The sequence below is a fragment of the Pristiophorus japonicus genome, unplaced genomic scaffold (assembly GCF_044704955.1).
Source record: "Pristiophorus japonicus isolate sPriJap1 unplaced genomic scaffold, sPriJap1.hap1 HAP1_SCAFFOLD_158, whole genome shotgun sequence".
Lineage (NCBI taxonomy): Eukaryota > Metazoa > Chordata > Chondrichthyes > Pristiophoridae > Pristiophorus > Pristiophorus japonicus.
Window position 1 is genome coordinate 680,668 of NW_027251257.1, and position 22,431 is coordinate 703,098.

A 22,431-nucleotide genomic window follows, 5' to 3' on the forward strand; every position below is an offset into this window, starting at 1 on the left:
CGGGAGGGAGGGAGGGAACCGACCCGACCGAACGCGGGGGGAGGGGCCGTTCCAGACGGCGGGAGGGAGGGAGGGAACCGACCCGACCGAACGCGGGGGGAGGGGCCGTTCCAGACGGCGGGAGGGAGGGAGGGAACCGACCCGACCGAACGCGGGGGGAGGGGCCGTTCCAGACGGCGGGAGGGAGGGAGGGAACCGACCCGACCGAACGCGGGGGGAGGGGCCGTTCCAGACGGTGGGAGGGGGGGGGGGGAGGGAGGGAGGGAGGGAGGGAACCGACCCGACCCGACCGAACGCGGGGGGAGGGGCCGTTCCAGACGGCGGGAGGGAGGGAAGGAGGGAGGGAGGGAGGGAGGGAGGGAGGGAGGGAGGGAGGGAAGGACAGAAGGCTGCAGGAAGCCTCAGAAATTGAGGAGCCATTTCCCGATGGCAAAAGGGGGAGGTGGTCGGGAAACGGCTGCCTCAACTTTCTGAGGCTTCCTGCAGCTTCTCACTGCTGCAAGAAGCCTCGGGGCTGATGTGCTGATGGCAATGTGCTTTGGTTAAAAAATGTTCAAAAATTAAACAGCGACAAAGAACTACAAAAATGGCCGAGTGCCAATGTTTCCTGCACACTGAGCATGTGCGAACGCTCCAACGCGCACGTGCAGCGTTGCCGGCAGGAAAACAACTAATTTAAATAGTACCCGCCCCTCCCACTTACAGAATCGGTGGGAGTGTAGGCTCCGCCCCCCTGGGCCCCGCACCAAACAGACCAGGAGCTGCAGGGCGCTCCAGAATCGCCAGGTTTTTTTCTGCCGCCGTTTTAGGCGCGAAAAACGGGCGCCCAGCTCAGAGGGACACCCGTTTTTTATCGTGTGGAAACTTGGGCCCTATGAGGGGGCTTAACAAGGTGGATGCAGGGAGGATGTTTCCACTGATGGGGGAGACTGGAACTAGGGGGCATAATCTTAAAATAAGGGGCCGCCCATTTAAAACTGAGATGAGGAGGGATTTCTTCTCTCAGAGGGTTGTAAATCTGTGGAATTCGCTGCCTCACAGAGCTGTGGAAGCCGGGTCATTGAATAAATTGAAGACAGAGATAGACAGTTTCTTAACCGATAAGGGAATACGGGGATATGGGGAGCGGACAGGGGAGTGGACCTGAGTCCATGATCGGATCAGCCAATAACGTATTAAATGGCGGAGCAGGCTCAAGGGGCCATATGGCCGACTCCTGCTCCTATTTCTTATGTTCTTATATTCCCCTCTTTCTCCTCCCCTTCAGTGCTGACTCTAGCTGGTTTCAGTTCCACTCACTGGTTCCCCTCTCCCCCCTTAAGGTGCTCACTCTGGCTGAGTTCAGTTCTATCCTCACTGGTTCTCCTCCCTCCCATCTGTCCCCTCCCCTTAAGGTGCTCACTCTGGCTGGGTTCAGTTCCACACACACTGGTTTCCCACTCCACCACTGTGGACGCTGACTCTGGCTGGGTTCAGCTCCACACTCACTTGTACCCCTCCCTCTCCCTCCCCTGAAGGTACTGACTCTGGCTGAGTTCAGTTCCACACTCACTGGTTCCCCTCCCTCTCCTCCCCTGAAGGTGCTGACTCTGGCTGAGTTCAGTTCCACACTCACTTGTTCCCCTCCCTCTCCCTCCCCTGAAAGTGCTGACTCTGGTTGGGTTCAGTTCCACACTGACACCATTCACTTTGTCCCTGCACCAAGATGGCCGCGCATGCGCTGTGCTACTTAATGAATCAAGATGGCGGAGCGCTGAACCTGCCTTCCTGCACCAAGATGGCCACCGTTAGCCTGGGCCTGTGAGAAAGCCCCCAAGCTGCAACCACCGATATTCCGGTTATTATTCCAGGCTTGCAGTGGGCACTGGTTGTGAGTGATGTTAGTGTAGAATGGAAACCAGCCAGAGTCAGCACCTTCAGGGGAGGGGAACCAGTGAGTGTAGAACTGAACCCAGCCAGAGTCAGCACCTTCAGGGGAGGGGAACCAGTGAGTGTAGAACTGAACCCAGCCAGAGTCAGCACCTTCAGGGGAGGGGAACCAGTGAATGTAGAACTGAACCCTCCCAGAGTCAGCACCTTCAGGGGAGGGGAAACAGTGAGTGTAGAACTGAACCCTCCCAGAGTCAGCACCTTCAGGGGAGGGGAACCAGTGAGTGTAGAACTGAACCCAGCCAGAGTCAGCACCTTCAGGGGAGGGGAACCAGTGAGTGTAGAACTGAACCCAGCCAGAGTCAGCATCTTCAGGGGAGGGGAACCAGTGAATGTAGAACTGAACCCTCCCAGAGTCAGCACCTTCAGGGGAGGGGAACCAGTGAGTGTAGAACTGAACCCAGCCAGAGTCAGCATCTTCAGGGGAGGGGAACCAGTGAATGTAGAACTGAACCCTCCCAGAGTCAGCACCTTCAGGGGAGGGGAACCAGTGAGTGTAGAACTGAACCCTCCCAGAGTCAGCATCTTCAGGGGAGGAGAGGAGAGGGAGGGGAAGCAGTGAGTGTAGAACTGAACCCAGCCAGAGTCAGCACATAGAAACATAGAAAATAGGAGCAGTAGTTGGCCATTCGGCCCTTCGAATCTGCACCGCCATTCAATATGATCATGGCTGATCCTCTATCTCAACACCTTAATCACACTTTTTCCCCATACCCCTTGATGCCTTTTATTTCTAGAAATCTATCTATCTCCCTCTTAAATATATTCAGTGACTTGGCCTCCAGCCTTCTGTGGCAGAGAATTCCACAGGTTCACCACCCTCTGATTGAAAAGATTTCTCCTCATCTCGGTCCTAAATTTCCTATCCCATATCATGAGACTGTCCCCCCTTGTTCCAGACTTCCCATCCAGAGGAAACATCTTCCCCGCATCCATTCTATCCAACCCAGTCAGAATTTTAAACATTTCAATGCGATCCCCTCTCATTCTTCTAAACTCTAGTGAATACAGGCCTAGTCGACCCAATCTCTCCCCATACGACAGTCCTGCCATCCCAGGAATCAGTCTGATGAACCTTTGCATGCTCTCCCTCTATGGCAAGTATATCCTTTCTTAGGTAAGGAGACCAAAACTGCACACAATACTCCAGGTGCAGACTCACCAAGCCCCTGCATAACTGTAGTAAGACATCCTTGCTCCTGTTCTCAAATCCTCTTGCAATGAAGGCCTTCCTTTTGCCTTCCGAAATGTTTGCTGCACCGGCATGTTTGCTTTCAATGACTGGTGTACAAGGACAGTTCAAACTGGTGCTCTCCACTCTCTCTCCTGTGACAGTGGGAACTGGTGCTCTCCACTCTCTGTCCTGCGACAGTGGGAACTGGTGCTCTCCACTCTCTCTCCTGTGACAGTGGGAACTGGTGCTCTCCACTCTCTCTCCTGTGACAGTGGGAACTGGTGCTCTCCACTCTCTGTCCTGCGACAGTGGGAACTGGTGCTCTCCACTCTCTCTCCTGTGACAGTTGGAGCTGGTGCTCTCCATTCTCTGTCCTGTGACAGTGGGAACTGGTGCTCTCCACTCTCTCTCCTGTGACAGTGGGAACTGGTGCTCTCCACTCTCTCTCCTGTGACAGTGGGAACTGGTGCTCTCCACTCTCTGTCCTGTGACAGTGGGAACTGGTGCTCTCCACTCTCCCGTCCTGTGACAGTGGGAACTGGTGCTCTCCACTCTCTCTCCTGTGACAGTTGGAACTGGTGCTCTCCACTCTCTGTCCTGTGACAGTGGGAACTGGTGCTCTCCACTCTCTCTCCTGTGACAGTGGGAACTGGTGCTCTCCACTCTCTCTCCTGCGACAGTTGGAACTGGTGCTCTCCACTCTCTCTCCTGTGACAGTGGGAACTGGTGCTCTCCACTCTCTGTCCTGTGACAGTTGGAACTGGTGCTCTCCACTCTCTGTCCTGTGACAGTGGGAACTGGTGCTCTCCACTCTCTGTCCTGTGACAGTGGGAACTGGTGCTCTCCACTCTCTCGTCCTGTGACAGTGGGAACTGGTGCTCTCCACTCTCTGTCCTGTGACAGTTGGAACTGGTGCTCTCCACTCTCTGTCCTGCGACAGTTGGAACTGGTGCTCTCCACTCTCTCTCCTGCGACAGTTGGAACTGGTGCTCTCCCGTTGGTGTAGGAGGGAGGGCTTTCGTTTCCTGAACAATTGGGACCGCTTCTGGAGTAGGTGGGACCTGTACAAGTCGGACAGGTTACACCTCAACAGAGACGGGACCAATGTTCTCGCGGGTGGTTTTGATAGTACGGTTGGGAGGGCTTTAAACTAGCTTGGCAGGGGGATGGAAACCCAGGAGAGGGCTCTGAGCGAGTTAGAGTGGGTGAGAGCTCAGATGACCAGAACCCCAAGAAAGAATGCAAAAGGCAGGAGGCAACAGAGCAGAGTAACACTGGGGTAAGTGTAAACCACAAGGTGATAGGAAGGGACAATATGTATGAATATAAAGGGGCTGCAGGAGGGGTCAAAACTAAAAATCATGGTTTAAAAACAATATTAAAACACTTTACCTAAACGCACGCAGCATTCGAAACAAAATAAATGAGTTGACGGCACAAATCATTACAAATTGGTATGATTGAGTGGCCATTACAGAAACATGGTTGCAGGATGGCCAAGATGTGAATTAAACATACAGGGGTATCTGACAATTCGGAAAGATAGACAAGAAGGGAAAGGAGGTGGGGTAGCTCTGTTAATAAAGGATGATATCAGGGCAGTTGTGAGAGACGATATTGGCTCTAATTAACAAAATGTTGAATCATTGTGGGTGGAGATTAGAGATAGTAAGGGGAAAAAGTCACTGGTGGGCGTAGTTTATAGGCCCCCAAATAATAACTTCACGGTGGGGCGGACAATAATCAAGGGAATAATGGAGGCATGTGAAAAAGGAACGGCAGTAATCATGGGGGATTTTAACCTACATATCGATTGGTCAAATCAAATCACATGGGGTAGCCTTGAGGAGGAATTCATAGAATGCATACGGGATTGTTTCTTCGAACAGTATGTTACAGAACCTATAAGGGAGCAAGCTATCTTAAATCTGGTCCTGTGTAGTGAGACAGGAATTATAAACGATCTCCCAGTAAAAGATCCTCTCGGAATGGGTGATCACAGTATGGTTGAATTTGTAATACAGATTGAGGGTGAGGAAGTAGTGTCTCAAACGAGCGTACTATCCTTAAACAAAGGGGACTAGAGTGGGATGAGGGCAGAGTTGGCTAAAGTAGACTGGGAACACAGACTAAATGGTGGCACAATTGAGGAACAGTGGAGGACTTTTAAGGAGCTCTTTCACAGTGCTCAACAAAAATATATTCCACTGAAAAGAAAGGCCGGTAAGAGAAGGGATAACCAGCCGTGGATAATCAAGGAAATAAAGGAGAGTATCAAATTAAAAAACAATGCGTATAAGCTGGCCAAGGTTAGTGGGAAAGTAGAAGATTGGGAAAATTTTAAATGATAGCAAAGAATGACTAAGAAAGCAATAAAGAAAGGAAAGATAGATTACGAAATTAAACTTGCGCAAAACATCAAAACAGATAGTAAAAGCTTTTACCGATATATAAAACGGAAGAGAGTGACTAAAGTAAATGTTGGTCCCTTAGAAGATGAGAAGGGGGATTTAATAATGGGAAATGTGGAAATGGCTGAGACCTTAAACAATTATTTTGCTTCGATCTTCACAGTGGAAGACACAAAAACCATGCCAAAGATTGCTGGTCACGGGAATGTGGGAAGGGAGGACCTTGAGACAATCACTATCACTAGGGGGGTCGTGCTGGACAGGCTAATGGGACTCAAGGTAGACAAGTCTCCTGGTCCTGATGAAATGCATCCCAGGGTATTAAAAGAGATGGCGGAAGTTATAGCAGACGCATTCGTTATAATCTACCAAAATTCTCTGGACTCTGGGGAGGTACCAGCGAATTGGAAAGCAGCTAATGTAACGCCTCTATTTAAAAAAGGGGGCAGACAAAAGGCAGGTAACTATAGGCCGGTTAGTTTAACATCTGTAGTGGGGAAAATGCTTGAAGCTACCATTAAGGAAGAAATAGCGGGACATCTAGATAGGAATAGTGCAATCAAACAGACTCAACATGGATTCATGAAGGGGAAATCATGTTTAACTAATTTACTGGAATTCTTTGAGGATATAACGAGCATGGTAGATAGAGGTGTACCGATGGATGTGGTGTATTTAGATTTCCAAAAGGCATTCGATAAGGTGCCACACAAAAGGTTATTGAAGAAGATAAAGGTACGCGGAGTTAGAGGAAATGTATTAGCATGGATCGAGAATTGGCTGGCTAACAGAAAGCAGAGAGTCGGGATAAATGGGTCCTTTTCAGGTTGGAAATCGGTGGTCAGTGGTGTGCCACAAGGATCGGTGCTGGGACCACAACTATTTACAATATACATAGATGACCTGGAAGAGGGGACAGAGTGTAGTGTAACAAAATTTGCAGATGGCACAAAGATTAGTGGGAAAGCGGATTGTGTCGAGGACACAGAGAGGCTGCAAAGAGATTTATTGTGTACAGTTTTGGTCTCCTAACTTGAGGAAGGACATTCTTGCTATTGAGGGAGTGCAGCGAAGATTCACCAGACTGATTCCCGGGATGGTGGGACTGACCTATCAAGAAAGACTGGATCAACTGGGCTTGTATTCACTGGAGTTCAGAAGAATGAGAGGGGACCTCATAGAAACATTTAAAATTCTGACGGGTTTAGACATGTTAGATGCAGGAAGAATGTTCCCAATGTTGGGGAAGTCCAGAACCAGGGGTCACAGTCTGAGGATAAGGGGTAAGCCATTTAGGACCGAGATGAGGAGAAACTTCTTCACCCAGAGAGTGGTGAACCTGTTGAATTCTCTACCACAGAAAGTAGTTGAGGCCAATTCACTAAATATATTCAAAAGGGAGTTAGATGAAGTCCTTACTACTCGGAGGATCAAGGGGTATGGCGAGAAAGCAGGAAGGGGGTACTGAAGTTTCATGTTCAGCCATGAACTCATTGAATGGCGGTGCAGGCTAGAAGGGCCGAATGGCCTACTCCTGCACCTATTATCTATGTTTCTATGTTAAGCGAATGGGCTAAGGTTTGGCAGATGGAATACAATGTTGGAAAATGTGAGATCATTCACCTTGGAAAAAAAACCATTAAAAGGGAATATTATTTGAATGGGGAGAAATTACAACATGCTGTGGTGCAGAGGGACCTGGGGGTCCTTGTGCATGAATCCCAAAAAGTTAGTTTGCAGGTGCAGCAGGTAATCAGGAAGGCGAATGGAATGTTGGCCTTCATTGCGAGAGGGATGGAGTACAAAAGCAGGGAGGTCCTGCTGCAACTGTATAGGGTATTGGTGAGGCCGCACCTGGAGTACTGCTTGCAGTTTTGGTCACCTTACTTAAGGAAGGATATACTAGCTTTGGAGGGGGTACAGAAACGATTCACTCGGCTGATTCCGGAGATGAGGGGGTTACCTTATGATGATAGATTGAGTAGACTGGGTCTTTACTCATTGGAGTTCAGAAGGATGAGGGGTGATCTTATAGAAACATTTAAAATCATGAAAGGGATAGACAAGATAGAGGCAGAGAGGTTGTTTCCACTGGTCGGGGAGACTAGAACTAGGGGACACAGCTTCAAAATACGGGGGGAGCCAATTTAACACCGAGTTGAGAGGAAATTTCTTCTCCCAGAGGGTTGTGAATCTGTGGAATTCTCTGCCCAAGGAAGCAGTTGAGGCTAGCTCATTGAATGTATTCAAATCACAGATGGATAGATTTTTAACCAATAAGGAAATTAGGGGTTATGGGGTGCGGGCGGGTAAGTGGAGCTGAGTCCACGGCCAGATCAGCCATGATCTTGTTGAATGGCGGAGCAGGCTCGAGGGGCTAGATGGCCTACTCCTGTTCCTAATTCTTATGTTCTTATTATGTTCTTACGGCTCAGGGGATCAAGGACCATGGAGAGAAAGCAGGAAATGGGTACTGAGGGAATGATCAGCCATGATCTTATTGAATGGCGGTGCAGGCTCGAAGGGCCGAATGGCCTACTCCTGCACCTATTTTCTATGTTTCTATGTTTCTATGATACCCAGGTCCCTCTGTACGTTGACACTTCCCAAGCCATCACCATTTAAATAATACTTTGTCCTTATTTTTTCCTACCAAAGTGGATAACTTCACATTTATCCACTTTAAACTGCATCTGCCATGTGTTTGCCCACTCACTCAACCTATCTAAATCGCCTTGCAGCAAATATATATATTGTGAATAGCTGGGGCCCAAGCACTGATCCCTGTGGTACCCCACTAGTCACTGCCCGCCACCCCGGAAAAAGACCCGTTTATTCCTACTCTCTGTTTCCTGTCGGTTAACCAATTTTCAGTCCATGCCAATACATTACCCCCAATCCTAGGTGCTTTAATTTTACACACTGACCTCTTATGTGGGACTTCATCAAATGCCTTCTGAAAATCCAAATACACTACATCCACTGGTTCTCCCTTATCTATGCTATCAGTTACATCCTCAAAAAACTCCATTATGTTTGTCAAACATGATTTTCCTTTCATAATTCCATGTTGACTTTGTTTAATCCTGTTGATATTATCTAATTGTGCCGTTATCACATCCTTCATAATAGACTCCAGCATTTTCCCTACTACTGATGACAGGCTATCCGGTCTGTAGTTCCCCGTTTTCTCTCTCCCTCCTTTTTTAGATCATTTGGTTACATTTGCCACCCTCCAATCTGCAGGAACTGTTCCATAATCTATAGAATTTTGTAAGATGACAACCATTGCATCCACTATTTCCATGGCTACCTCTTTTAGTACTCTGGGATACAGATCATCAGGCCCTGGGGATTTATCTGCCTTCAGTCCCATTAATTTCTCCAGCACTATTTTCTTACTAATAATCATTTCCTTTAATTCCTCTTGCTCACTAGACCCTTGGTTCCCTCGCATTTCTGGGATGTTATTTGTGTTCTCTTCCATGAAGACAGAACCAAAGTATTTATTTAATTGTTCTGCCATTTCCTTGTTCCCCATTACAAATTCTCCTGTTTCTGTCTGCAAAGGCCCTACATTTTTCTTGACTAATCTTTTTCTTTTTACATACTTGTAGAAACTTTTGTAGCCGATTTTTATGTTCCTTGCAAGTTTACTCTCTCTCTATTTTTCCCCTCATAATTAATCTCTTGGTCCTTTTTGGCTGAATTTTAAACTGCTCCCAAACCTCAGGCTTGCTACTTTTTCTGGTAACTTTGTATAACTCCTCTTTGGATCTAATACTATCCTTCATTTATTTATTTAGCCACTTTTCCTTTTGTGTTTTTACGCCAGAAAGGAATGTATAACTATTGCAATTCATGAATTCGTTCCTTAAATATTAGCCATTGCCTATACATCGTCATGCCTTTTAATGAATCTTCCCAAACTATCATAACCAATTCATTCCTCATACCTTCGTAGTTTCCTTTGTTTAGATTTAGGACCTAGTTTCGGATTCGACTACTTCACTTTCCATCTTAAGAAAGAATTCAATCATGTTCTGGTCACTCTTCCCTAAAGGACCCCACACAACAAAACTATTAATTAACCCCTTCTCATTACACAATACCCAATCTAGGATAGCCTGTTCCCTAGTAGGCTCCTCAACATACTGGTATAAAAAAACCATCTTGGGGAGCACCTTCAGGAGAGGAGAGGGAGGGGAACCAGTGAGTGTGGAAGTGAACCCAGCCAGAGTCAGCACCTTCAGGAGAGGAGAGGGAGGGGAACCAGTGAGTGTAGAACTGAACCCAGCCAGAGTCAGCACCTTCAGGGGCGAAGAGGGAGGGGAACCAGTGAGTGTAGAACTGAACCCAGCCAGAGTCAGCATCTTCAGGGCCGGAGAGGGAGAGGGGAACCAGTGAGTATGGAATTGAACCCAGCTAGAGTCAGCACCTTCAGGGGAGGAGAACCAGTGACTGTGGAATTGAACCCAGCCAGAGTCAGCACCTTCAGGGGAGGAGGGGGAGGGGAACTAGTGAGTGTGGAATTGAACCCAGCCAGAGTCAGCACCTTCAGGGGAGGAGAGAGAGGGGAACTAGTGAGTGTAGAACTGAACCCAGTCAGAGTCAGCAAATGCAGGGGGGAGAGAGAGAGGGGAACCAGTGAGTGTAGAACTGAACCCAGCCAGAGTCAGCATCTTCAGGGAAGGAGAGGGAGGGGAACCAGTGAGTGAGGTATTGAACACAGTCAGAGTCAGCACCTTCAGGGGAGGAGAGGGAGGGGAACCAGTGAGTGTACAACTGAACCCGGTCAGAGTTAGCACCTTCAGAGGAGGAGAGGGAGGGGAACCAGTGAGTGTAGAACTGAACCCAGCCAGAGTCAGCATCTTCAGGGAAGGAGAGGGAGGGGAACCAGTGAGTGAGGTATTGAACACAGTCAGAGTCAGCACCTTCAGGGGAGGAGAGGGAGGGGAACCAGTGAGTGTACAACTGAACCCGGTCAGAGTTAGCACCTTCAGAGGAGGAGAGGGAGGGGAACCAGTGAGTGTAGAACTGAACCCAGCCAGAGTCAGCACCTTCAGGGGAGGGGAACCAGTGAGTGAAGAACTGAACCCAGACAGAGTCAGCACCTTCAGGGGAGCAGAGGGAGGGGAACCAGTGAGTGTAGAACTGAACCCAGACGGAGTCAGTGTCTTCAGGGGAGGAGAGGGGAGCCAGTGAGTGTGGAACTGAACCCAGCCAAAGTCAGCACCTTTAAGAGCGAGGACAGATATTAGGGAGCAGAACCAGTGCTTGTAGAACAGAACCTGTCCAATCCTGTCAGAATTTTGTAGACAGAACCCAGCCAGAGGCAGCCAGAGAAAAAGATTAGTGAAGACCAACGTAGGTCCTTTGCAGACAGAATCGGGTGAATTTATAATGGGAAACAAAGAAATGGCAGACCAATTGAACAAATACTTTGGATCTGTCTTCATTAAGGAATACACAAATATCCTTCCGGAAATACTAGGGATTCGAGGGTCTAGCGAAAAGAAGGAAGTGAAGGAAATTCTTGTTAGTCAGGAAATTGTGTTCGGGAAATTGATGGGAATGAAGGCCAATAAATCACCAGGACCTGATAGGCTGCATTCCAGAGTACTTAAGGAAGTGGCCTGAGAATTAGTGGATGCATTGGTGATCATTTTCCAAATTCTATTGACTCTGGATCAGTTCCTATGGACTGGAGGGTCGCTAATGTAACACCACTGTTTTAAAAAGGAGGGAGAGAGAAAATGGGTAATTATAGACCGGTTAGCCTGACATCAGTAGTGGGGCAAATGTTGGAATCAATTATTAAGGATGAAATAGCAGCGCATTTGGAAAGCAGTGACAGGATTGGTCCAAGTCAGCATGGATTTATGAAAGGGAAATCATGCTTGACAAATCTTCTAGAATTTTTTGAGGATGTAACTGGTAGAGTGGACAAGGGAGAACCAGTGGATGTGGTGTATTTGGACTTTCAAAAGGCTTTTGACAAGGTCCCACACAAGAGATTAGTGTGCAAAATTAAAGCACATGATATTGGGGGTAACGTATTAACGTGGATAGAGAACTGGTTGGCAGGCAGGAAGCAGAGAGTCGGAATAAACGGGTCCTTTTCAGAATGGCAGGCAGTGACTAGTGGGGTGCCGCAGGGTTCAGTGCTGGGACCCCAGCTATTTATAATATACATCAATGATTTAAATGAAGGAATTGAATGTAATATCTTCTAGTTTGCAGATGACACTAAGCTGGGTGGAGGTGTGAGCTGTGAGGAGGACGCTAAGAGGCTGCAGGGTGACTTGGACAGGTTCGGTGAGTGGGCAAATACATGGCAGATGCAGTATAATGTGGATAAATGTGAGGTTATCCACTTTGGTGGCAACAACAGGAAAACAGAATTTTATCTGAATGGTGACAGATTAGGAAAAGGGGAGGTGCAACGAGACCTGGGTGTCATGGTACATCAGTCATTGAAGTTTGGCATGCAGGTACAGCAGGTGGTGAAGAAGGTAAATGGCATGTTGGCCTTCATTGCTAGTGGATTTGAGTATAGGAGCAGGGAGGTCTTACTGCAGTTGTACGGAGCCTTGGTGAGGCCACACCTGGAATATTGTGTTCAGTTTTGGTCCCCGAATCTGAGGAAGGACGTTCTTGAGGGAGTACAGCGAAGGTTCACCAGACTGATTCCCGGGATGGCAGGACTGACATAGGAGGAGAGACTGGATCAACTGGGTTTGTGTCCACTGGAGTTTAGAAGAATGAGAAGGGATCTCATAGAAACATAAAATTCTGACGGGATTGGACAGGTTAGATGCAAGAAGAATGTTCCCGTTACTGGGGAGTTCCAGAACCAGGGGTCACAGTCTAAGAATAAGGGGTCAGACATTTAGAAATGTGATGAAGAGAAACTTCTTCACTCAGCGAATGGTTAACCTGTGGAATTCTCTACCGCAGAAAGTTGTTGAAGCCAATTCGTTAGATATATTCAAAGGGGAGTTAGATATGGCCCTTACGGGCAAAGGAATCAAGTGGTATGGAGAGAAAGCAGGAAAGGGGTACTGAGGTTGAATGATCAGCCATGATCTTATTGAATGGCGGTGCAGGCTCAAAGGGCCAAATGGCCTGCTCCTGCACCTAATTTCTATGTTTTTATCAAGGGACGGAGAGGGAGGGGAACCAGTGAGTGTGGAACTGAACCCAGCCAAAGTCAGCACCTACAGGGGAGAAGAGGGAGGGGAACCAGTGAGTGCAGAACTAAACCCAGCCAGATTCAGCACCTGCAGGGGAGAAACATAGAAACATAGAAAATAGGTGCAGGAGTAGGCCATTCGGCCCTTCTAGCCTGCACCGCCATTCAATGAGTTCATGGCTGAACATTCAACTTCAGTACCCCATTCCTGCTTTCTCGCCATACCCCTTGAACCCCCTAGTAGTAAGGACCTCATCTAACTCCTTTTTGAATATATTTAGTGAATTGGCCTCAACAACTTTCTGTGGTAGAGAATTCCACAGGTTCACCACTCTCTGGGTGAAGAAGTTCCTCCGCATCTCGGTCCTAAATGGCTTACCCCTTATCCTTAGACTGTGACCTCTGGTTCTGGACTTCCCCAACATTGGGAACATTCTTCCTGCATCTAACCTGTCTAACCCCGTCAGAATTTTAAACGTTTCTATGAGGTCCCCTCTCATTCTTCTGAACTCCAGTGAATACAAGCCCAGTTGATCCAGTCTTTCTTGATAGGTCAGTCCCGCCATCCCGGGAATCAGTCTGGTGAACCTTCGCTGTACTCCCTCAATAGCAAGAATGTCCTTCCTCAGGTTAGGAGACCAAAACTGTACACAATACTCCAGGTGTGGCCTCACCAATGCCCTGTACAACTGTAGCAACACCTCCCTGCCCCTGTACTCAAATCCCCTTGCTATGAAGGCCAACATGCCATTTGCTTTCTTAACCGCCTGCTGCACCTGCATGCCAACCTTCAATGACTGATGTACCATGACACCCAGGTCTCTTTGCACCTCCCCTTTTCCTAATCTGTCACCATTCAGATAATAGTCTGTCTCTCTGTTTTTACCACCAAAGTGGATAACCTCACATTTATCCACATTAAAACTTCATCTGCCATGCATTTGCCCACTCACCTAACCTATCCAAGTCACCCTGCAGCCTCACAGCATCCTCCTCGCAGCTCACACTGCCACCCAACTTAGTGTCATCCGCAAATTTGGAGATACTACATTTAATCCCCTCATCTAAATCATTAATGTACAGTGTAAACAGCTGGGGCCCCAGCACAGAACCTTGCGGTACCCCACTAGTCACTGCCTGCCATTCTGAAAAGTACCCATTTACTCCTACTCTTTGCTTCCTGTCTGACAACCAGTTCTCAATCCATGTCAGTACACTACCCCCAATCCCATGTGCTCTAACATCAATCTCTTGTGTGGGACCTTGTCGAACGCCTTCTGAAAGTCCAAATATACCACATCAACTGGTTCTCCCTTATCCACTCTACTGGAAACATCCTCAAAAAATTCCAGAAGATTTGTCAAGCATGATTTCCCTTTCACAAATCCATGCTGACTTGGACCTATCATGTCACCTCTTTCCAAATGCACTGCTATGACATCCTTAATAATTGATTCCATCATTTTACCCACTACCGATGTCAGGCTGACCGGTCTATAATTCCCTGTTTTCTCTCTCCCTCCTTTTTTAAAAAGTGGGGTTACATTGGCTACCCTCCACTCCATAGGAACTGATCCAGAGTCAATGGAATGTTGGAAAATGACTGTCAATGCATCCACTATTTCCAAGGCCACCTCCTTCAGTACTCTGGGATGCAGTCCATCAGGCCCTGGGGATTTATCGGCCTTCAATCCCATCAATTTCCCCAACACAATTTCCCGGCTAATAAGGATTTCCCTCAGTTCCTCCTCCTTACTAGACCCCCCGACCCCTTTTATAACCGGAAGGTTGTTTGTGTCCTCCTTAGTGAATACCGAACCAAAGTACTTGTTCAATTGGTCCGCCATTTCTTTGTTCCCCGTAATGACTTCCCCTGATTCTGACTGCAGGGGACCTACGTTTGTCTTTACTAACCTTTTTCTCTTTACATATCTATAGAAACTTTTGCAATCCGTCTTAATGTTCCCTGCAAGCTTCTTCTCATACTCCATTTTCCCTGCCCTAATCAAACCCTTTGTCCTCCTCTGCTGAGTTCTAAATTTCTCCCAGTCCCCAGGTTCGCTGCTATTTCTGGCCAATTTGTATGTCACTTCCTTGGCTTTAATACTATCCCTGATTTCCCTTGATAGCCACGGTTGAGCCACCTTCCCTTTTTTATTTTTATGCCAGACAGGAATGTACAATTATTGTAGTTCATCCATGCGGTCTCTAAATGTCTGCCATTGCCCATCCACAGTCAACCCCTTAAGTATCATTTGCCAATCCATCCCAGCCAATTCACGCCTCATACCTTCAAAGTTAGCCTTCTTTAAGTTCTGGACCATGGTTTCTGAATTAACTGTTTCATTCTCCATCCCAATGCAGAATTCCACCATATTATGGTCACTCTTCCCCAAGGGGCCTCGCACAACGAGATTGTTAATTAATCCTCTCTCATTACATAACACCCAGTCTAAGATGGCCTCCCCCCTAGTTGGTTCCTCGACATATTGGTCTAAAAAACCATCCCTTATGCACTCCAGAAAATCCTCCTCCACCGTATTGCTTCCAGTTTGGTTAGCCCAATCTATGTGCATATTAAAGTCACCCATTATAACTGCTGCACCTTTATTGCACGCACCCCTAATTTCATGTTTGATGCCCTCCCCAACATCACTACTACTGTTTGGAGGTCTGTACACAACTCCCACTAACGTTTTTTACCCTTTGGTGTTCTGCAGCTCTACCCATATAGATTCCACATCATCCAAGCTAATGTCCTTCCTAACTATTGCCTTAATCTCCTCCTTAACCAGCAATGCTACCCCACCTCCTTTTCCTTTTATTCTATCCTTTCTGAATGTTGAATACCCCTGGATGTTGAGTTCCCAGCCCTGATCATCCAAGAGGCAGGGGAACCAGTGAGTGTAGAACTGAACCCAGCCAGAATTGGTGGTTATAACTGGGAGTGGAGGAGAAACAGTCTAGAAATGTGTGTTGATTTGGATTTCAGCACAGCAGGAGGGACAATGTGTGGGACAGGGATTTACAGCTTTGGAAGAACCAGAGAGGAAAGAATGTTCCATGGAAACTAGATGTGTCTATTTTGAATTTCTGTCTTGTACTTACAGTGATGAGTTTTGTTATCTCCTTTTACAGTGTATTAGAAGGGGAGATTTTCAGACAGGAAACACAAACCAAACATCGCGTCAAGATCTGACGGAGTGAATCGTTTCATCAGGACCTGAATATCATCGGCCTTTGAAAGTGGAAGCAGAAATGTTTGTCTGTTCTGTCTGTGGTAATAGATTTCAAATATCAGTGTGACTGGAAAAGCACCGAGACACACACACCCGAGTGAGTGTTCCAGTGCACTGACTGTGGAAAGAGCTTGAACCAGTTACACAGCCTGAAAAAACATCGCACCATTCACAGCGGGGAGAAACTGTAAACGTGTTGTGTGTGTGGGCGAGGCTTCAACTGATCATCCAACATGGAGAGTCACAAGGATACCCGGACCATGGAGAAACCGTGGAAATGTGGGGACTGTGGAAAGGGATTCCATTCCCCCTCCCTGCTGGAAATTCATCGACGCAGTCACACTGGGGAGAGGCCGTTCACCTGCCCCGTGTGTGGGAAGGGATTTACTGAGTTATCCCAACTTGTAGCTCACCAGCGAGTTCACACTGGGGAGAGGCCGTTCACCTGTCCCGAGTGTGGGAAGCGATTCACTCAGTCATCCCACCTGCTGACACACCATCGAGTTCACACTGGGGAGAGGCCGTTCACCTGCCCCATGTGTGGGAAGCGATTCATTTGTTCATCCAACCTGCTGACACACCAGCGAGTTCACACTGGAGAGAGGCCGTTCACCTGCTCACAGTGTGGGAAGGGATTCACTCAGTTATCCACCCTGCAGTCACACCAGCGAGTTCACACTGGAGAGAGGCCGTTCACCTGCTCTGAGTGTGGGAAAGGATTCACTGGGTCATCCGACCTGCTGAAACACCAGCGAGTTCACACTGGGGAGAGACCTTTCACCTGCTCACAGTGTGGGAAGGGATTCACTCAGTTATCCACCCTGCAGTCACACCAGCGAGTTCACACTGGGGAGAGGCCGTTCACCTGCTCTGAGTGTGGGAAGCGATTCACTGGGTCATCCGACCTGCTGAAACACCAGCGAGTTCACACTGGGAAGAGGCCGTTCACCTGCTCTGAGTGTGGGAAAGGATTCACTAGGTCATCCGTCTTGCTGAAACACCAGCGAGTTCACACTGGGGAGAGGCCATTCACCTGCTCTGAGTGTGGGAAGCGATTCACTGAGTCATCCAACCTGCTGAGACACCAGCGAATTCACACTGGGAGGAGGCCGTTCACCTGTCCCGAGTGTGGGAAGCGATTCACTGAGTCATCCAATCTGCTGACACACCAGCGAGTTCACACTGGGGAGAGGCCGTTCACGTGCTCTGAGTGTGGGAAGCGATTCGTTTGTTCATCTAACCTGCTAACACACCAGCGAATTCACACTGGGGAGAGGCCGTTCACCTGCTCACAATGTGGTAAGGGATTCACTTGTTCATCCGATCTGCTGAGACACCAGCGAGTTCACACAGGGGAGAGGCCATTCACCTGCTCTGAGTGTGGGAAGCGATTTGCTCGGTTATCCACCCTGCAGTCACACCAGCGAGTTCACACTGGGGAGAGGCCGTTCACCTGCTCTGAGTGTGGGAAGGGATTCACTTGTTCATCCACCCTGCTGACACACCAGCGAGTTCACACTGGGGAGAGGCCGTTCATCTGCTCAGAGTGTGGGAAAGGATTCACTGGGTCATCCCACCTGCTGAGACACCAGCGAGTTCACAAGTGACTGCAGGGGTTGGAACCTGCTGTTATTGCTGCTGTTAATCACATCCCGACTGAACAATGTTCATTCTGACAGTTGGGGTTTGTTTCTGCTGATGTTAATAACCCTATAACTGGGCTGGACTTTAATATTCTGGATATATTGCTGATTGTGTTCTCGCGGCTGCAGTGTCCATTTAAGAAACGCTGTGTGTTATCTTTCCCCTTAATTCAGTAACTCGCAACAGAAATTTGGTTTGCAATAAAATTAAGAACTTTTACTTTAATCCTAAATTGATCTTTGGTACAAAATCTACAATAGTGTGTGAAAGTTTCCACTGAATAAAATCTCCAATTAGAAAGAGCTTGCTGACAATTCTTACTGACTTGCACATTACACACAGTGGCCCCTCCATTATCCACCAGAAAGAAGGGGAATGGGAATTGGTGGGAATCTGTGTCCCCAAATGTTGCCCCTCCCGTCTGGTGTTGCAATCCCCTCGGCACGGGAATGGAGACAAGTCCAGACCTAAACTGTGAGCAGTACTCCAAGTGTGGTCTTACCAATGCCCTGTACAGTTGTAGCAGGACTTCCCGACTTTTATACTCCATCCCCCTTGCAATAAAGGCCAGCATTCCATTTGCCTTCCTGATTACTTGCTGTACCTGCATGCTAACTTTTTAAGTTTCATGCACAAGAACCCCCAGATCCCTCTGTACTACAGCATTTTGTAATTGTTCCCATTTAAATAATAAATTGTTTTTTTATTTTTCGTACCAAAGGAGATAACCTGACATTTTACCACATTATAGTCCATCTGCCAGGTTTCTGCCCACTCACTGAGCCTATCTCTATCCCTTTGTAGATTCTTTGCATCCTCCTCACAACTTACTTTCCCACCTATCTTTGTATCATCAGCAAATTTGGCTGCGTTACACTCGGTCCCTTCATCCAAGTCATTAATATAAATGGTAAATAGTTGAGACCCCAGCACTGATCCCTGCGGCACTCACTAGTTACAGTTTGCCAACCTAAAAATTACCCATTTATCCTGACTCTTTTTTCTGTTAGTTTGCCAATCCTCTATCCATGTTAATATATTACCCCCCATCCCCATGAACTCTTAGTTTGTGCAGTAACCTTCTGTGGCACCATATGGAATGCTTTCTGTTAATCTAAATATACGACATTAACTGGTTCTCCTTTATCCACTCCACTCGTTACATCCTCAAACAACTCCAGCAAATTTGTCAAACATGATTTCCCTTTCATAAAACCATGCTGACTCTGCTTGACTGCAATATGATTTTCTAAATGTCCTGCTACTACTTTGTTAATGATGGACTCCAGTATTTTCCCAATGACAGATGGTAGGCTAACTGGTCTCTAGTTTCCTGCTCTCTGTCTCCCTCCTTTCTTCAATAGGGGTGTTACATTTGCGGTTTTCCAGTCCACTGAGACCTCTCCAGAATTCAGGGAATTTTGGTAGATTACAACCAATGCATCCACTATCTCAGCAGCCACTTCTTTTAAGACCCTGGGATGCATGTCATCAGGTCCAGGGGACTTGTCCACCTTTAGTCCCATTAGTTTGATTAGTACTTTATCTCCAGTGATAGTGACTGTTTTAAGTGAACCCTCTGCAATAGCTCCTTGATTATCAACTGTTGAGATGTTTTTAGTGTCCTCTACCGTGAAGACCGACACAAAATATTTGTTCAAATCTCTGCCATTTCCGTGTTTCCCATTATTAATTCTCCAGTCTCATCTTCTCAGGGACCAATGTTTACTTTAGCTACTCGTTTCCTTTTTATTTACCTGTAGAAACTCTTACTGTCTGTTTTTATATTTCTTGCTAGTTTGCTCTCATCTGCTATCTTCCCTGTCTTTATCATTTTTTGAGTTGTCCTTTGCTGGTTTCTGAAAATTTCCCAATCCTCTGGCCTTCCGCTGTCCTTTGCAACATTGTATGCCTTTTTCAATTTGATACCATCCTTTACTTCCTCCGTTAGCCAGGGATGGTTCATCCTTCTCTTAACATCTTTATTTCTCACTTGAATAAATCTTTGCTGAAAGTTATGAAATATCTCCTTAAATGTTTGCCATTGCGTTTCTATAGTCTTACCCTTTAACATATTTTCCCAGTGCACTTGGTGTCAGTGACAAGGGTTGGTTTATATCCCATGGGAGGAGATTGGTGTCAGTGACTGTGGGGTTGGTTCAACCCTCATTGACCTGACCAAGGCCTTTGACACTGTGAACCGTGAGGGATTATGGAGTGTACTCTACAAATTCGGCTGTCCATATTCCCGACACGAGACTCCCAAAGCAAGCGCTCTGCTCGGAGCTTCGACACGGCAGGGACAAAGGGTGGGCGGGGCTTCAGAGTGTCTGTCAGTTTGATTGGACACATGTTTGTGCCCAGGTCAGTGGCCCCTGAAAGGGAGCTTTGTGCTGATTGTTGTCTGGTGACCCTGGGCCAGCCCGGGCTCACCCTATTGGGCCAGCCCGGGCTCACCCTATTGGGCCAGCCCGGGCTCATCCTATTGGGCCAGCCCGGGCTCACCCTATTGGGCCAGCCCGGGCTCACCCTATTGGGCCAGCCCGGGCTCACCCTATTGGGCCAGCCCGGGCTCACCCTATTGGGCCAGCCCGGGCTCACCCTATTGGGCCAGCCCGGGCTCACCCTATTGGGCCAGCACAAAAGGCCCAGTATTCAGCAGAGAAAATTAGCAGCTCATTAATTTTATTCTCACTCTGTGCACAGCGGGTACAGAACTGAACCAAACCATGTAAGCTGGAAATGCATCGTCACAGTCACACTGGAGAGAGGCCGTTCACCTACTCTGTATGTGGGAAGGGATTCACTGCTGAGATACCAACGAGTTCACAAGTGACTGCAGGGTTTGGATTCTACTGTAATTGCTGCTGTTAATCGCATCCTGACTGAATTGTGTTCGTTGTATCAGTTGAGGGTTGTTCTGCTGATGTGAATAACCCGATAACTGGGCTGGAGTTTAATATGTTGATATTTTAAATAACAGAGTGTGTCGATATTTGATGTCTCCAAGATAAGAGGAGACTAATTTATGTCCTGTTACTGACGACTCCATTTTGGGCCTTTTCTCCTTTCTCACTCTAGATTATTTCAGTTCTCATATCTTCGGTTACTCTCAGGGACAAGTCCCAGTTCCCCCTACCTTCCAGAGTCCTTGCCTTAGTATCGAGGGAAGGTGTCAGTAACACGCCCGGGATCACCAAACACAAAACCCAATCTGTTAATCACTTTCAGATACTGGACTTAACGTGTGCCCCACAACATCTCTCTCACCTTCGATGTGTGAATGGAGTGAAATTCCTGCAGAGTGTTCTGAAATTTGGGGGGTTGGGGGAGGGTTCAAACAGAATATTTTGAAACAAATTTTACACCACCTTTAACCGAAATCTTTGTCACACTGCACAATTCTGAACTCTTTCCAAATTATACAAGCAAGTTAAGTGAATCTTCAAAAACAGTGAGACATTTTAGAAAGGTTCAAGTCACTGAAATAGCTTTACAATCACTGCACAGTACAGAAGGGAGCGACTGTTAATGCGAGCTCTGTTGAAGTCCTCCAACACCCCAAGATAAACTGGACTGTTCTTTTAACTATAAATAGGCAGAGAAAGGGGAGTCCCTGTCCCTTTAAATATCTGCCCCATTCCCCCGGGCAGTGGGAGGAGGAACAGCGCACGTTCTCTTTATATCCTGACCCAGCAAGCACCGCTGGATGGGCTGAAGAACATAAAATGTGGATCACATCAGGTTCAGCAGAACAACTGAAAAGAGCAAACAAAGTATTTGCTATCTATAATATATATATATAAATATGTGTGTGTGTGTAAACAAAACACATCATTCTTAATATTTGCAAGTCAATTCCAGAGATAAATTATCTTCACCAATTATATTCCAGGATTTTATTTCCACTTTATTTACAATGTAATTGCAGAGTGTTTAATACCTTTACCATTTATTGATGATCCAGTGTCTTGTGTGCTCTTGTTCAGAAAGTGATGTCACACTGACCATTCCGTTACCAAGGTGACCATGTCTGTCCGCAGTATTCAGTGGGAAAGGGGATTAAATCACACCGAGGGTAATGAGCAGCCCCCCACCAGTCTCTGAGCTTTATTGTCCAGTCATCACATCACCATCACACAGAAGCTCTTGAGATTTACCTCCAGTGTCGATCATTGGTGTAAGTGATGGTCAAAATGAAATTGTAGGGGTGACTGAAGAGTTAGAGAGTAGGGGTGAAGGAGGGGTTGGGATGAGGAGTTGGAGAGTAGGGGTGAAGGAGGGGTTGGGATGAGGAGTTGGAGAGTAGGGGTGAAGGAGGGGTTGGGGTGAGGAGTTGGAGAGTAGGGGTGAAGGAGGGGTTGGGGTGAGGGGGTTGGAGAATAGGGGTGAAGGAGGGGTTGGGGTGAGGGGTTGGAGAGTAGGGGTGAAGGAGGGGTTGGGGTGAGGGGGTTGGAGAATAGGGGTGAAGGAGGGGTTGGGGTGAGGAGTTGGAGAGTAGGGGTGAAGGAGGGGTTGGGGTGAGGGGTTGGAGAGTAGGGGTGAAGGAGGGGTTGGGGTGAGGGGTTGGAGAGTAGGGGTGAAGGAGGGGTTGGGGTGAGGGGGTTGGAGAGTAGGGGTGAAGGAGGGGTTGGGTGAGGGGGGTTGGAGAGTAGGGGTGAAAGAGGGGTTGGAGAGTAGAGTGAAGGAGGGGTTGGGGTGAGGGGGTTGGAGAGTAGGGGTGAAAGAGGGGTTGGAGAGTAGAGTGAAGGAGGGGTTGGGGTGAGGGGGTTGGAGAGTAGGGGTGAAGGAGGGGTTGGAGAGTAGAGTGAAGGAGGGGTTGGGGTGAGGGGGGTTGGA

General features: G+C 47.6%; 1 protein-coding gene across 6 annotated transcripts in view; it reads left to right on the top strand.

The window, feature by feature from the left end:
• Nucleotides 1–17,817, top strand: part of LOC139243025 (zinc finger protein 271-like) — a 216,749-nt gene extending 198,932 nt beyond the window's left edge. For all 6 annotated transcript variants that reach the window (XM_070870615.1, XM_070870614.1, XM_070870613.1 and 3 more), the window contains one exon: nt 15,848–17,817. In XM_070870615.1, the coding sequence (XP_070726716.1) occupies nt 16,182–17,555 (1,374 nt within the window). In that variant the 5' untranslated portion in view covers nt 15,848–16,181 and the 3' untranslated portion in view covers nt 17,556–17,817. The remainder of the gene's footprint in view (nt 1–15,847) is intronic.
• The last annotated feature ends 4,614 nt before the right edge of the window (nt 17,818–22,431 follow it).